The 16,415-nt window shown below is 45.0% G+C and overlaps 1 protein-coding gene across 1 annotated transcript; it reads left to right on the top strand.

The window, feature by feature from the left end:
- Nucleotides 1-7,927: 7,927 nt before the first annotated feature.
- Nucleotides 7,928-9,046, top strand: LOC308303149 (UDP-galactose translocator-like; the record flags this gene model as incomplete). The annotated part of the gene is made up of 1 exon (XM_080747472.1): nt 7,928-9,046. The coding sequence occupies one exon, from the start codon at nt 7,928-7,930 to the stop codon at nt 9,044-9,046; it is 1,119 nt and encodes a 372-aa protein (XP_080603598.1).
- Between the last annotated feature and the right edge of the window lie 7,369 nt (nt 9,047-16,415).

Below are 16,415 nucleotides of genomic sequence, written 5' to 3'. Positions count from 1 at the left end.
ATGGGTAAAGTACAATATAATTACTCAAAAGCACCTGATGTATTTTAGGTTGGAGATGGTGTAGTGGTCTAAAGATTAGACTTTAGATGCAGAGGTTCTCTGTTCAAAACCCAGTAACCCTACTAATTGCTGCTCTAACACTTGGATCTTTTCAGGGTTCAAATACACCATAATTGCTCAGAAGCACCAGATCACATTAACAGTGAGAGGTGTCTTAATGGTCTAATGCTCAGACTCTCTGAGGGCCCGATTACGAAGACGGTAATTAACGCCCGTGGTAAGGAGTTGCCGACTGCCGACGATCGCGTTTGACGCATGAATAACGATCAGCAGCTGATTATGTGATTTGCGCTGATCAAATTGTGCGCCAAGCGCATGGAAGAATTATGCAGGGGTGTGTTTTACCTTAAGAGCGGATGGCGTGACCACGATTTTCGGCTGGTAGGTAAATTCACCAATCAGAAGCTTGTCCGTCATTCTGTTTAACTGAGTGGCATAAAACCAGAGGATATGGGGGCTAATGCTTATTCACATATCACAGTGATATCATGCTTGTAAATATCTCACACTCAATAAGGTCTGTTTTATTAGAACCAACATTGTTTGCATAGAGAAAAAAAGGCGAGAGAGAGAGAGAGAGAGAGAGAGAGAGAGAGAGAGAGAGCGTGAGAGAGAGAGAAGGCTATATTAATATAATACTTTTTTTGTCACGTCCACATATCTATTTGTCCCTCTCATCTCATGCCAGCGTGTCAGTGTGACATAGGCTGGCCTTGTTGAGTGAACAATGGACGCATATTGGCCTATTAATTAATAGGCTACGGAAAGGCGGCCTCCTGCCAAAAAAAAGGGAATCTGATGGAACCAGTAGCCTAATTAAACGAAATAAAACATATCCCACCTGATTTAGTTTGATATTGAGTACAGTAATAATAAATACATTTCATTTATTATTTAGAAATTTACATTTGTAAAATTAGACCAAAAATGACAGATGTAAAAGAATAGGGCTGTTTAATTACTTAATTCAGCGCCTAGGTCCTTGCACATAGGCCTACTGTACATGTGTGTGTCCGAAAAAAACATATTTAGACCTAAAAGCTGTCAACATGCCATGTAGCCTATAGTGCTTCGAGAGCTTTTTTTTTTCTTATTTGGCTAAATTGGCATGACGCATCGCGATCAGGATCACGCATCTATAGGCCTATGAAGCAAAGCAAAACTGCAGATTGATTCCTCATAGATCGGGCAATTATGAAGCGATTTTAAAAATTTAAAGAGATCCATCCATGCGCTCCTGTGAATGTGCTTTCCATGCCGACACCAGCCATCTACAGTATTCATGCACAAATTACAGCAATCCGCTCTTGCCAACCTATTATAATTAAATAAAAGAAATCGCCGAAGTCCCATATTAGCGTGATATCTATCGCCGAAGTCCCATATTAGCGTGATATCTTTCATGGGGGACTGGTACAGAAGAAGGAATGGATTTTTTTTGTTTTGTTTTGTTTTAATCAGACCAGAATGAAGAAATGTGGCTGAATTATAGGGTAAATAGGCCTATATCTGCTGTTTCTTGTGAAGCAAGGCTGCCGCCCAGTCTCATGTGGGCATAAACATGTCATTTAGCGCTTAAAAGGTGAAGAAAGCACGTCTAAGGATATGCGCTATTTGTTGCAGTTACTCGACCTACATAATTGCACTGGCCGCACAACGCAGGTTGATTTACATAGGTTACCTCCCCATGCCTTAAATATTCGTGCGGGCCCCGCACAACGCATTGATAAGACTTAGCTCTCACGTCTTAATTGCAAAACAACGCATATGAGGGTGTTGTCGCCACAATCATATGCGACCGGACTTAAATACTACACTAGCGCATAGAATACCACGTTCAAAATCGGGCCCGGATGTTCAAATCCCACTCAACCTACAGTCCATCTCTGGAGTACATCTACATTTTTTAGGCTAAAATTGTCTAAATTTTCTCAAATTCTTCCAGTGCTCTCAAGGCATGTAGGTAAAGAATTCTTCTCTGTAAAAGTTCTGTTGGACAGAGTTCTTTCAGATATAACCCCCCACTTTTAGCTCTCAGGAAACAGGGGGAGGGACACCCCTCCACGATGGTCCTCTGTGTACCTTGGGCATGGGACTTGAACCTGTCTGAAACCTCCCTGTAACAGGGACAACCGATCAAGCGACCATACCATTGAGCCAAGGCACCTTTGGGCCCTCAACAGGTATCTCCTGGTGCTTTTGAGTTGTTCTCTTCTATTTTAGCCTTGAAAAGGTCAAAGCACTACAGGAATAGATTTGAACATGTGACCTCTGCATTCAGAGTCTGATGTTTAAACCACTACATCATCTCCCACAGCAGACTGTATCTGGTGCTTTGAATACTTCTTTTGTATTTTAACCTTGAAAAGCAACAACAATGATCTGTACGAGAACTCTGATTTTTAGACCACTAGATGCATTTTCTAGTGCTTTTGACTAACTCTTTTGTATTTTAACCTTGAAAGAAATGTAAAAGTAAAACAGCATCATAGGAGGAGTGAGATTTGGACACAGAAGCTCTGCACCGAGAGTCAAATGTCTAGACCACTACACCATCTCTCAACGTAGATGGCTCCTGGTGCTTTTGGGTAATTATTTAGTATTTTAAGCTTTTCAAGGTTCAAATACAAAAGGATTACTCAAGAGCACTCAAAAGGTAGTGAGAGATGGAGTAGTGGTCTAAAGATCAGACTCTCATTGCTGATGTTCCATGTACAAATCTCAATCCTCCTACATTGCTGTTTTACTTTGACATTTTCATGGGGTAAAGTACAAAATAATTACTCAAAAGCACCCACCATTTTGTAGGTTGGAGATGGTGTAGTGGTCTAAAGATTAGACTTTAGATGCAGAGGTTCTCTGTTCAAAACCCAGTCACCCTACTAATTGCTGCTCTAACGCTTGGATCTTTTCAAGGTTAAAATACACAATAAGTGCTCAAAAGCACAAGACCACATTTACAGTGAGAAGTGGCCTAATGGTCTAATGCTCAGACTCTCAGCTAAGAGGTTCCATGTTCAAATCCCACTCGACCTACAGTCCATCTCTGGAGTACATTGACCTTTTTAAGGCTAAAATTGTCTCAATTTTCTCAAATTCTTCAAGTAATCTAAAGGCATGAAGGTATGAAGGTATCATTATTATTTTTTTTTCTGTAAAAGTTCTGTTCGACAGAGTTCTTTCAGATATAACCCCCCACCTTTAGCTCTCAGGAAACAGGGGGAGGGACACCCCTCCACAATGGTCCTCCGTGTACCTTGGGCATGGGACTTGAACCTGTCTGAAACCTGCCTGTAACAGGGACAACCGATCAAGCGACCATACCATTGAGCCAAGGCACCTTTGGGCCCTCAACAGGTATCTCCTGGTGCTTTTGAGTTGTTCTCTTCTATTTTAGCCTTGAAAAGGTCAAAGCACTACAGGAATGGATTTGAACATGTGACCTCTGCATTCAGAGTCTGATGTTTAAACCACTACACCATCTCCCACAGCAGACTGTATCTGGTGCTTTGAATACTTCTTTTGTATTTTAACCTTGAAAAGCAACAACAATGATCTGTACGAGAACTCTGATTTTTAGACCACTAGATGCATTTTCTAGTGCTTTTGACTAACTCTTTTGTATTTTAACCTTGAAAGAAATGTAAAAGTAAAACAGCATCATAGGAGGAGTGAGATTTGAACACAGAAGCCCTGCACCGAGAGTCAAATGTCTAGACCACTACACCATCTCTCAACGTAGATATCTCGTGGTGCTTTTGAGTAATTATTTTGTATTTTAAGCTTTTCAAGGTTCAAATACAAAAGGATTACTCAAGAGCACTCAAAAGGTAGTGAGAGATGGAGTAGTGGTCTAAAGATCAGACTCTCATTGCTGATGTTCCATGTACAAATCTCAATCCTCCTACATTGCTGTTTTACTTTGACATTTTCATGGGTAAAGTACAAAATAATTACTCAAAAGCACCTGATGTTTTTTTAGGTTGGAGATGGTGTAGTGGTCTAAAGATCAGACTTAAGGTGCATAGGTTCTGTGTTTAAAACCCAGTCACCCTACTAATTGCTGCTCTAACACTTGGATCTTTTCAAGGTTAAAATACACCATAAATGCTCAAAAGCACAAGACCACATTTACAGTGAGAGGTGGCCTAATGGTCTAATGCTCAGACTCTCAGCTCAGAGGTTCCATGTTCAAATCCCACTCAACCTACAGTCCATCTCTGGAGTACATTGACCTTTTTAAGGCTAAAATTGTCTCAATTTTCTCAAATTCTTCCAGTGGTCTGAAGGCATGTAGGTAAGAATTTTTTTCTGTAAAAGTTCTGTTGGACAGAGTTCTTTCAGATATAACCCCCCACCTTTAGCTCTCAGGAAACAGGGGGAGGGACACCCCTCCACGATGGTCCTCCATGTACCTTGGGCATGGGACTTGAACCTGTCTGAAACCTGCCTGTAACAGGGACAACCGATCAAGTGACCATACCATTGAGCCAAGGCACCTTTGGGCCCTCAACAGGTATCTCCTGGTGCTTTTGAGTTGTTCTCTTCTATTTTAGCCTTGAAAAGGTCAAAGCACTACAGGAATGGATTTGAACATGTGACCTCTGCATTCAGAGTCTGATGTTTAAACCACTACACCATCTCCCACAGCAGACTGTATCTGGTGCTTTGAATAATTCTTTTGTATTTTAACCTTGAAAAGCAACAACAATGATCTGTACGAGAACTCTGATTTTTAGACCACTAGATGCATTTTCTAGTGCTTTTGACTAACTCTTTTGTATTTTAACCTTGAAAGAAATGTAAAAGTAAAACAGCATCATAGGAGGAGTGAGATTTGGACACAGAAGCTCTGCACCGAGAGTCAAATGTCTAGACCACTACACCATCTCTCAACGTAGATGGCTCCTGGTGCTTTTGGGTAATTATTTAGTATTTTAAGCTTTTCAAGGTTCAAATACAAAAGGATTACTCAAGAGCACTCAAAAGGTAGTGAGAGATGGAGTAGTGGTCTAAAGATCAGACTCTCATTGCTGATGTTCCATGTACAAATCTCAATCCTCCTACATTGCTGTTTTACTTTGACATTTTCATGGGGTAAAGTACAAAATAATTACTCAAAAGCACCTGATGTTTTTTAGGTTGGAGATGCTGTAGTGGTCTAAAGATCAGACTTAAAGTGCATAGGTTCTGTGTTTAAAACCCAGTCACCCTACTAATTGCTGCTCTATTACTTGGATCTTTTCAGGGTTAAAATACAACATAAGTACTCAAAAGCACCAGAATACAATTACAGCAAGAGATGGCCTGATGGTCTAATGCTCAGATTCTCAGCTAAGAGGTTTCATGTTCAAGTCCCACTCAACCTACAGTCCATCTCTGGAGTACATTGACCTTTTTAAGGCTAAAATTGTCTAAATTTTCTCAAATTTTCCCAGTGTTCTCAAGGAAGGCATGTAGGTAAGAATTTTTTTCTGTAAAATCTCTGTTGGACAGAGTTCTTTCAGATAACCCTCCACCTTTAGCTCTCAGGAAACAGGGGGAGGGACACCCCTCCACGATGGTCCTCCGTGTACCTTGGGCATGGGACTTGAACCTGTCTGAAACCTGCCTGTAACACGGACAACCGATCAAGCGACCATACCATTGAGCCAAGGCACCTTTGGGGCCTCAACAGGTATCTCCTGGTGCTTTTGAGTTGTTCTCTTCTAGTTTAGCCTTGAAAAGGTCAAAGCACTACAGGAGTGGATTTGAACATGTGACCTCTGCATTCAGAGTCTGATGTTTAAACCACTACACCATCTCCCACAGCAGACTGTATCTGGTGCTTTGAATAATTCTTTTGTATTTTAACCTTGAAAAGTAACAATGATCTGTAAGAGAACTCTGATTTGAAAATGAGACCTCTGAACTGAGGGTCTTTGATCTTTAGACCACTAGATTCATTTCCAGTGCTTTTGACTTACTCTTTTATATTTTAACCTTGAAAGAAATGTTAAAATAAAAGAGCAACATAGGAGGAGTGAGATTTGAACGCACGCACGCACGCACGCACGCACGCACGCACGCACGCACGCACGCACACACACACACACACACACACACACACACACACACACACACACACACACACACACACACACACACACACACACACACACACACACACACACACACACACATTTTAATTCTTTATATGAATCCAGAAATTACAATGAATGTACAGGGATGCTAATGTAACAGGGTTGATGTAACAGGGTTGACTCTAATGTAACAGGGTTGACACTAATGTAACAGGGTTGACTCTAATGTAACAGGGTTGACTCTAATGTAACAGGGTTGATCTAACAGGGTTGACACTAATGTAACAGGGTTGACTCTAATGTAACAGGGTTGACACTAATGTAACAGGGTTGATGTAACAGGGTTGACTCTAATGTAACAGGGTTGATGTAACAGGGTTGACTCTAATGTAACAGGGTTGATGTAACATGGTTGACTATAATGTATTGACACTAATGTAACAGGGTTGACTCTAATGTAACAGGGTTGATGTAACAGGGTTGACTCTAATGTAACAGGGCTGATGTAACAGGGTTGACTCTAATGTAACAGGGTTGACAAGGTAGACCATCTATCAGAGGTATTAACTTTATTCCTAGTAGGACTCGGATTAGAACATGGATCCTTTGAACTAAGAGTCCAATCACCAGTCCACTAAAGCATATGCCAATACAGTTCTTTTGTATTTTAATGTTGAAAATGTATTACAGCAATGTGGGAGGACTGAGATTTGAACATGGGACCTCTGCACTGAGAGTCAGATCTTTATACAACTACACCATCTCTCACACAGGATTGTCAACAGGGCTGTATTAACCATTGGGCCGATGGGGCCGTTGCCAGGGGCCCTTGGGAGAACTGGGCAGCGTGGTCATTGACAATTTACTCAAATTAAATGTATATACATTAATTACAAATCTAATGTGTGGGCCCCTCCTCTGTTGTCTACAGGTGCTTTATTGGCCCACAGATGATAATCATGGCTTAAAATACGAGCTGGGTAGACTGCATCGGGAGGGATCGGGGTTATGATGGAGGGTGGGGGGCCCTAAAAAATTATTGGCCAGGGGCCCTCGCAGGGGTTAATCCGTCCATGACATTCCCAATAGGTCAAGGAACAGATACTACCCTTCTCACATTGGCCTGTTATAGCGCCACCAGCGGGTCAACTTTTGAACGACACATTTTTGGAACAAAATGGACCAATCTTTGACGTCAGTAACGTCAAAGAGAGCACTGCCTGCGATCTTGACATTTTGTACTTTTATAGCCATTGTTTTCTGGCTTGAAGCGAGCCCACAATTGTTTCGAAGGAACAATATTTTCTAGTATATATATATACATACATACATACATACATATTTGGGGTCCAACTTTAGAACTTGATATATGGAGCTGGCTTAGGTATGACATCTGGAGACTGTATTTGGGCATGGCTGACATGGTGGGACTCCAAATATGGACATACCTCATCATGATGACACAAGCATTTAACAGCAATAAAGGTATATTGTAGCCAGTGTTTTTGATTGTCTAGGATTAGACTCTTTGATACAGATCTCTTGGCTATTATAACCTCGAGACCCTCGACCAACTCAAACTCCCATTAGGAGAGAGGTTCAGCCCCTCGTGAACTATCCTTATCTGGATTCTACAACCCAGATACCCCAGTGTCTTCCAGGCCCTTTTCCCATGTACAGTTTCAGCATCTCTGCTTTCAAGTTACATTGGACGGCCTTCTCTTGGTTCCAGACAACCAGGCAACCCTTATCTGAGTAGCATTTTCCAGACCGCTGTTGACCACATGGCGAGTCAGGCGGGGGAAGAAGAGAAGACGGCAGGCTGCAAGCGCCACGAGGAAACCAACAGCAGGAAGTTGAAATACATCAGCCTGGTGATGCTGGTGGTCCAGAGCGCATCGCTCGTCCTCTGCATGCGATACGTCTGCATGCAGCCCGGCGATCGTTTCCTCTCCACCTCGGCCGTGGTCACGACAGAGATCCTCAAAGTCCTGGCCTGTCTGCTCATCATCCTCCTGCAGAAGAGATGTAATCTAAAGCGAACAGTGCTCTTCCTGTATGACAGCGTGTTTGTCCAGTACAGAGACACGCTGAAGATGGCCGTCCCTTCCCTCATCTACACGATACAAAACAACCTGCAGTATGTCGCCCTATCCAACCTGCCTGCTGCCAGCTTCCAGGTAACACTTCAGCTCAAGATCCTGACCACAGCGTTGTTCAGCGTGACGATGTTGAAGAGGTCTCTGTCCAGAATCCAGTTGGTTTCTCTGCTGCTCTTGTTCGCCGGGGTGGCCGTTGTACAGGTAAGCCAGGAAGGCCAGAAGGAACTGGCCTTTGATTCGTCCGAACAGAACCAAGTTGTGGGGTTGGCCGCCGTGTTACTCTGCTGTCTGTCATCGGGATTTGCGGGCGTGTACTTTGAGAAGATCCTCAAAGGAACCCCCGCCTCACTTTGGGTCCGGAACGTTCAGATGGGACTCTTTGGCACGGCCCTCGGAGCGCTGGGACTTTGGTGGAAAGACGGAGCGCAGGTCTCCGCTCGCGGTTTCTTCTCCGGTTACACTCCGATGGTGTGGATGACCGTTCTCAATCAGGGGTTCGGGGGCCTCCTGGTGGCCGTGGTGGTGAGGTACGCTGACAACATCCTCAAAGGGTTCGCCACGTCCTTCTCCATTGTGGTTTCCGTGGTGATGTCGGTATACCTGTTCGGTTTCCGCATAGACCTTCAGTTTTTGTGTGGTGCTGCCATGGTGATCGGAGCCATCGGCATGTACAACATGCGTAGAACCGCGGTTGACCGCTCTTTGTCTTCATCATTGGGGTCCTCCGCTGAGGGAGGACACGGGACAGACTGCGGATCAGAAGTGGAGACTTTACACCTCAAGTCAGTCGTTGTGAAATGACGACAAAATACCTTGTTCTCGTCTTGAGGTCCAAACCGCTTGATCGCTGCTATGAAAATGTTAGCCAGTCTGATGGTTTTATCAGTCTTACCTCTAAAATACAGGGCCCACTTAAAGGGATATTTCACTTTCAAAAACACTTTTGGTCATTTTATTGTCTAATCAGGCTTTTATGAACACCCCGAGCAGTTTTTAATTTGCTTGATTCAATATTTAGATATTTGATGTAAATGTTACCAGGCCCTCCTCCTGCAGGACACCTCCACATACACACCCATTGTAACTTCAAACTCCATTTTAACCATGATAGATTCATTAAAAACACCTGTTATTTTTTAACGTTTTTCATTTATTTTTAATAATATTTTATTGTATATATTTTTTCCATTTTCCAAAATAATTATTAAAAATAAATGAAAAAAGTTATTGAAAAAACACAGCCTGCTCACATATTAGAAGGGTAGTATGAGACACCAGAAAAAATAATGGGTGTTTTTAATTAATCTATCATGGTTAAAATGGAGTTTGAAGTTACAATGGGTGTGTATGTGGAGAGGAACTGGGCCTGGAGGGCCTGATAAGATATCAAATATCTTAATATTGAATCAAGCAAATTAAAAACTGTTCAGGGTGTTCATAAAAGCCTGATTAGACGATAAAATGACCAAAGGTTTTTTTGAAAGTGGAATATCCCTTTAAGCCTTGTAGGGCGCACTTGTTGATGGTCCCTGATTGGCTGAGGGTGACAGATGGACAGACATTCCGTCTTTGAATAGTTTTTTTCTTTGAGCGGTGCAAACCGCTCCTATGTCCCTCTTTTTTACCAAAATTATGATGTCACTAATGATGATGACATGAGTTAGCTAGACCAATGAAACACTTGATTTGTCCATGATGTCATAGGCACAGAGGCACCCGATTGGTTCACCCTGATTTAGAACGCGTTTAGGCCAGAGAAAATACGTCATAATAAACGATGTCATAGACACGGAGGCACCCGATTGGTTCACCCTTTAGGCCGGAGAAAATAAACATGGTGTCCAATCAAATGCTTACTTGATTATGAATTGACCAAACTGAACAGACCAATGAATTTGAATTTCAAAATTGTATTAAAGAATATCACCCATAAGCAGAGAAAATAATACTGACAGTGATGTCATACTTGTCATTACTATCTTTAGTTTTATATTAATTTCCTATATTGACAGTGATGTCATACTTGTCATACTCCTCTTCATTAACCACATAAAATTACATCTGCCGTCGTGTTTGCACCGCTCACTTCGCACGGGTGCGTTTAAAAAAAAATCAAACCTCGGTTCGAAGTGAAGCGGTGAACTTTTATTCTATGTGTTCTAGAGTTATTATGAACTCTGTGATCTATACATTCTTTATATTCTGAATGAATTAATGATTTTATCTGAAGCTTGACCAATCCTCAAAGTATCCAATCATCAGACCGGGACGGACACAAAGTATCCAATCATCAGACCGGGACGGACACTACACACATATGTATATCGACGGACGGACGGACGGACGGACGGACAGACGGACGGACGGACGGGACAGATAAAACCTGTTCATTCTGGACTGATATGACCATATATGGACATGGGACACACATTTTGTTTTTGAATCACCCCTGACATGAACTACGCTGACATCATGGTGCCGACCCCCAACACCATGAGGATGTCCTTCCTCATGGACCTGCTGTTGTCCAATAAGAAACCTGTGAGTACTGAATGATAACCCAACTGCACCAGGGACACACAGAGAATGTTAGAGAGGCAGGGTCTGACATTTCTAAAAGGGCCTTTCGGTGAAAATGTTGCAAATAGCAGACCTCCAAGCTCACAACATCCCGCTGCGACGCGTTGTGAGCTTGGAGGTCGGCTATTTTCGGCGCTTGATTACCACACTGAACTAAGCATAATCGAGTCAATACTGGAGACAGCATGGATTTATTCACAGGGACGGCAATTCTTTCAACAGAAGATGCTGCATTCAAGTTCAGGAGAGTGAGGGCTTGGAGCGCAAAGGGCCTAAGTGACATTTTCGTTTTTTTCACAGGACAGCTTTCCATTGATTGTAATTATTTAATAAAAAGAAATATGTTTAATCAATCTATACTTTAACACAGATTAGGCTTCAATGAATGTATTTTAAATTATACCTTTTTTTTCCTCTATAATTTTTGTCCCACAATTTTTGTAACCCATTTTTTTCACCCAGTGCCAATTGCCTATGTAATCCTGGGCTCTGCTCTCCCTCTGCCGCGCCTGGGGAGACAACGGACTGACCTCATGCATCCTTCTATGCATGAGGAGTCAAAGTTGCTTCTTTTCACCTGACAGTGGGGATTTCCCTGGTTTGGACGTAGCGCATGGAAGGAACACGTTATTCCAACCAGTTCCTTTCCCCTCCATCAGGCGCCCCGACTGGCCAGGGGGAGGCATTATTGAGACCAGATTACGTGCATGTTTTTGTGAGGGTATCAATCAACCCTAGGAGACACGGGGAGAACATGCAAACTCCACACAGAAAGGCCCTATCGCCAACTCCACCTAGGTCCTAGGGTGTAGGCGCTGATGACGCGGAGGGAGGAACACGCCGCCAGCTCCCACAGCGTCCCCCTGCGGGAATCGAACCCAGGACCTTCTAGCTGTGAGGCGAAGCGCTAACCACTGCGCCACCGTTGTTCTCACCAGAGTACTGTACTAAAAAGGTCTTAAAAGTCCTTAATTTGTCACTTTAAAAATACAGATACCATCAAGAACCTCCAAAATGATATGTATTTGGCCACGGACACCCATCTCAAAATATTTTGTTCCCTGGGACCCCCCAGACACAAAATTCTAGTCACAAATGTTCGCTTAAAAATACATATATTCAAAGATTTGCACACATTTTCACGACTTTTCATAAAAATAGCAGCTATTTTTCAATAGCTAAAGTCCCACTCCCCCCCCCCCCCCCCCACACACACACCTTATGACGCCCCTGCCCAAAGATACATAAATGGCTGCTATAGCGATCGTGATCGCAAAACACCCACAGGTAATGCGTAAAATTGTCTTTAAGTTGTTTACCCTGCTACTCAACTCGAACACGATCACGCTGCCCGAGATTATAAACACGCACGCACGCACGCACACACACACACGAACACGCACACACACACACACACACACACACACACACACACACACACACACACTTGGGTTTTCCCTCGATTAGAAGAATCTATATTTTCCTTGTCCATCTCCTCTCGGCTCACCGATTGCTGCTGTGTGTTTCACCCATTCACCTACACACACACACACACACAGACGCACGCACATGCCACAAACACACACACACGCACACGCACACACATGCACCTCCCCCTCTCCTCCCAGCCTGTCCGGCGGCTGTCTCCTAGTGCCCCTCTGTGCGCCTAGATGGCATGCTGAGAATGTTTACTTTCGCCACAGTGTGTATTTACAGAGCCTAATAGTTTTTTAGGCCGCAATGGCGCCTTGCTTCGTAACATGTGTACACCCCCCGATCACCCCATTCCCTCTCTGTGTGTGTCTCTCTCTCTCTCTCTCTCTCTCTCTCTCTCTCTCTCTCTCTCTCTCTCTCTCTCTCTCTCTCTCTCTCTCTCTCTCAAACACACACACACACACACCGCACACACTCGCTCTCGGCATCCCACCAAACAACGAATCAAAAACCTCTGGCGTTGGGTATTTTGGCATGGTGTGAGCCCTCTGACGCGCCCAGGTGATGCGGGCATGCAGCGGTGACATCACAGCGTGACGCGTCCCCCGGCCAGCGGAGAGCACACGAGAAGAATGCCCCGGGGAGAGTGAGCGCCCCCCCCCCCTGGCAGGAGAGCACGCGAGAGTCGATGCGCGTGCTGCCCCCCAAAGTCTGTGTGATGAACGGCCATCGTGTGCAGACTTGTAGACAGGTGCGTGCGCACGACAGGCCGCAAACAAAGTGGTTCCCAAATGTGTTTGTGTGTGTGTGAGTGTGTGTGTGAGAGAGAGAGAGAGAGAGAGAGAGAGAGAGAGAGAGAGAGAGAGAGAGAGAGAGAGAAGCAGAGGTAGAGAGAGAAGGATATAGATGCGCGCGACATGCGCGCAAGCCGCACGTTGCAGTGTGTGCACGCACGTGACAGGCGGGGGGAGCAGGAAAATCTCGATAGTCCGAGGTCCCATTAAAGACCCAGTAAGGTCAAAGTTAGGATTAGGGTTAGCATTCACCAGCGTCGGCAGGTTAGCATACAGGTTAGCATGCGCCAGCATCGGCAGGTTAGCATGCACCGGCGCCGGCAGGTTAGCATTCACCAGCGTCGGCAGGTTAGCATTCACCAGCGTCGGCAGGTTAGCATGCGCCAGCGTCGGCAGGTTAGCATTCGCCAGCGTCGGCAGGTTAGCATTCGCCAGCTTCGGCAGGTTAGCATTCACCAGCGTCGGCAGGTTAGAATGCACCAGCGTCTGCAGATTAGCATTCACGAGCGCCAGCGTCAGCAGGTTAGCATGCGGCCAGCGTCGCCAGGTTAGCATTCCCCAGCGTCGGCAGGTTAGCATTCACCAGCCCCGGACTGACGGCCTATAATGACATATCGAAACAGCGCTACGTGCCCGGGGGGAGCGCCGCGTCCGTGCACGGAGAGCGAAAATAAAGAAAGTTGACGGCGCACGGCAGATCGCTACACGGAGGTATTGAACAGGGCGCGAACTGAGAGACGGAGGGGGAGAGAGAGAGAGAGAGAGAGAGAGAGAGGCCTAAACACTCAGGCCATTGTTTTATTCTCTCTCTCTCTCTCTCTCTCTCCCCGGTTATACAAAAGGGCGTGAGGGGGACCAAACAGGTGAAAATAACTGGCTCTATTGTCCCCCCACCCTCCTCCCCGGGCCGCCCATGCAAGACTTGGGCCGCTGAACCTGATGTCCTCCTGACGCCTGCCTGTCTGTCCGTATTCAGCCGAGGTGGTCTATTCAGAGGGGACCAGGGGGGGACGCGCTGCCCGGGGGGTATGGTGTGTGTGTGTGTGTGTGTGTGTGTGTGTGTGTGTGTGTGTGTGTGTGTGTGTGTGTGTGTGTGTGTGTGTGTGTGTGTGTGTGTAAGGGGGAGGGAGAAGTCACTGGGAGCGCTGGTGATGGGTTACCAATAACAGAGTGGTGACGGGGACAATGGGACTTGTGCAGGGGCGTCACAAGGGGGGGGGGGGGGGGGGACTGAGTTACTAGGGCCCAAGGTGTTGGGGGCCTTAATTATTTTATACTTTAGCTATTGAAAAATAGCAGATCTGCTATTTTTGAAAAGTCGTGAAGATGTGTGCAAATCATTGAATATACTTTTTAAGCGAACATTTGTAACCCAAATTTTGCTTCTGGGGGGTGCCCGGAACTAAATATTTTGAGATGGGGGTCCGTGGCCAAATACATATCATTTTGGGGGTCCTTCACATGAACATATTTGAGCACCACTGACATAGGAACACAGAAGGATTTGAAATATTCCGACAAATTTTCACGATTTTTTAAAATTTAGTTAAAGCACAAAAAGAAGTGAATCCTTGTACCCAGGGCCGAGAATTTGGTGTGACACCCCTGCACTCGGGACATTCCTCACATAACCCCGAAACACCGGAGAGGAAGTGGAGGGTCGGGGTGGTGGTGGTGGTGGGGGGGGCGTTTATTGGTGTCAAGCCCCCCACCCCCACCCCGCCACCTGAAAGTACGGACGAGCGCCCCTTTTGTCCCCTGCGGCGTTGGAGACTGAATCAAGACGCCTTACGCAGAGAGGATAACTCAAACGCACACACACACACACTCACACTCACACACACACACACACACACACACACACACACACACACACACACACACACACACACAGGGGGGGAAAACACCAATTAGGGAATGGATGGACATATAGGGCCATAGGGATTGGATTTTGGATTCAAAGGGGGGAGATTGTGTGTGTGCGTGCGTGCCTGTGCGAGCGTGCGAGCGTGCGTGCATGCGCGCACACACACACACGCACACACACGTGAATTGTATGAATGCACTTGTTAGAATAGAATGGGAATGTAAAGGGAGAGCCAAATGCGACGCTTTTCAGCTCAAAGTGCACGGGGTCTGACCCCATGGGAGCGCGGCTGCAAACCCGCGCGAATCCGAGGGCATTTTGGGCTCATTTGGGGAAGGTTTGCGTTATGCCCGAAAGAGAGGGAGCTCGACGAACAAGGCAATGTCAAACTCCGATAAATGGCTTGCCGTTCTGTCACGCAAGCTTCACATGTAGCGCTATACACAGTGAAGATCCTCTGCGTTGACTTCATTCTGCAAAAGTACAAATGTATGGAACCCAATTTGTTTCAAATGGCGTAGAACTGATATACCGGTATGTAAGTGTGTGTGTGTGTGTTTACGTTTGTCCAGTTGCGTCAGTTCAGTGCCTTCGCGCGTGTGCAAGACACCAGTCATGCTGCCATACCTTATCAACAGGCATGATGATGTTTACTATCAGTAGATAGTATTATTTTACCAAAGGGCACAAGAAAAAAACTGACTGCCACACTTGGAAAAATAGGGTTCAATGGACGTCGTTCGTGACGTCATTACGTCTCAACGTCAAACATTCGGTGCCAATTTCCCCCAGAATGCACCTGGATTCAGCTACTCCCGCATGCTTCAAAACGCGACTGAGCACTTGCATTGAAGTGAATGGCTGGGGGCGGGGCTGTCCGCTCTCTATTATATAATAATACTCTATGGGAATAAACCATTTGTCAAGATAGGGGGGGATACAAGTGTTGTGGAGGATGCAATACCTTGTGAAAGCAATCATTTTATTTTCATTTGCATTGTAGTTAGTTTAAAGTAATTTAATAACCAAATACATTTATTGGAGCCAAGGTATGGCAGCTTCCATACCTTGCCATATACCCAATTGACACCTCCGCGTTTGTCTCGGCTGCGAATTGATTGACCAATGGACCCTTTGTCAAGTCCCGCCCGTGGTTGTGCTCCTCTTCGCACCCATTGGTTGCTGCTTCTTGGTTGGACAAAAATCCTGTCTCTCCATCCACTACCATTGAAATAATAAATTGTTTTTCAGTTGCTTTGTATTGATGTTCTGTGTATTCAGTTCTTATTTTAAACTTGGTGTCAGTCAAAAGGAACATCTCAGGTGCAGTATTGTGACTGGGCAAATTAAACATAAACAACCATATAAGGCGGAACCAGGGCGGAACAAGGTAGAAAGGGCCTGCCAGTTGGTCAGTCAGGGACCAATCAGAAGGCTGACAAAGGGTCAATTATGTTCATTCAATATTGTTCAGCTGATGGGGAGAAGAGGCATC

Source organism: Nannobrachium achirus (genome assembly GCF_963921795.1).
Source record: "Nannobrachium achirus genome assembly, chromosome: 18".
Lineage (NCBI taxonomy): Eukaryota > Metazoa > Chordata > Actinopteri > Myctophiformes > Myctophidae > Nannobrachium > Nannobrachium achirus.
This window is presented reverse-complemented; position numbering and strand designations above follow the sequence as displayed.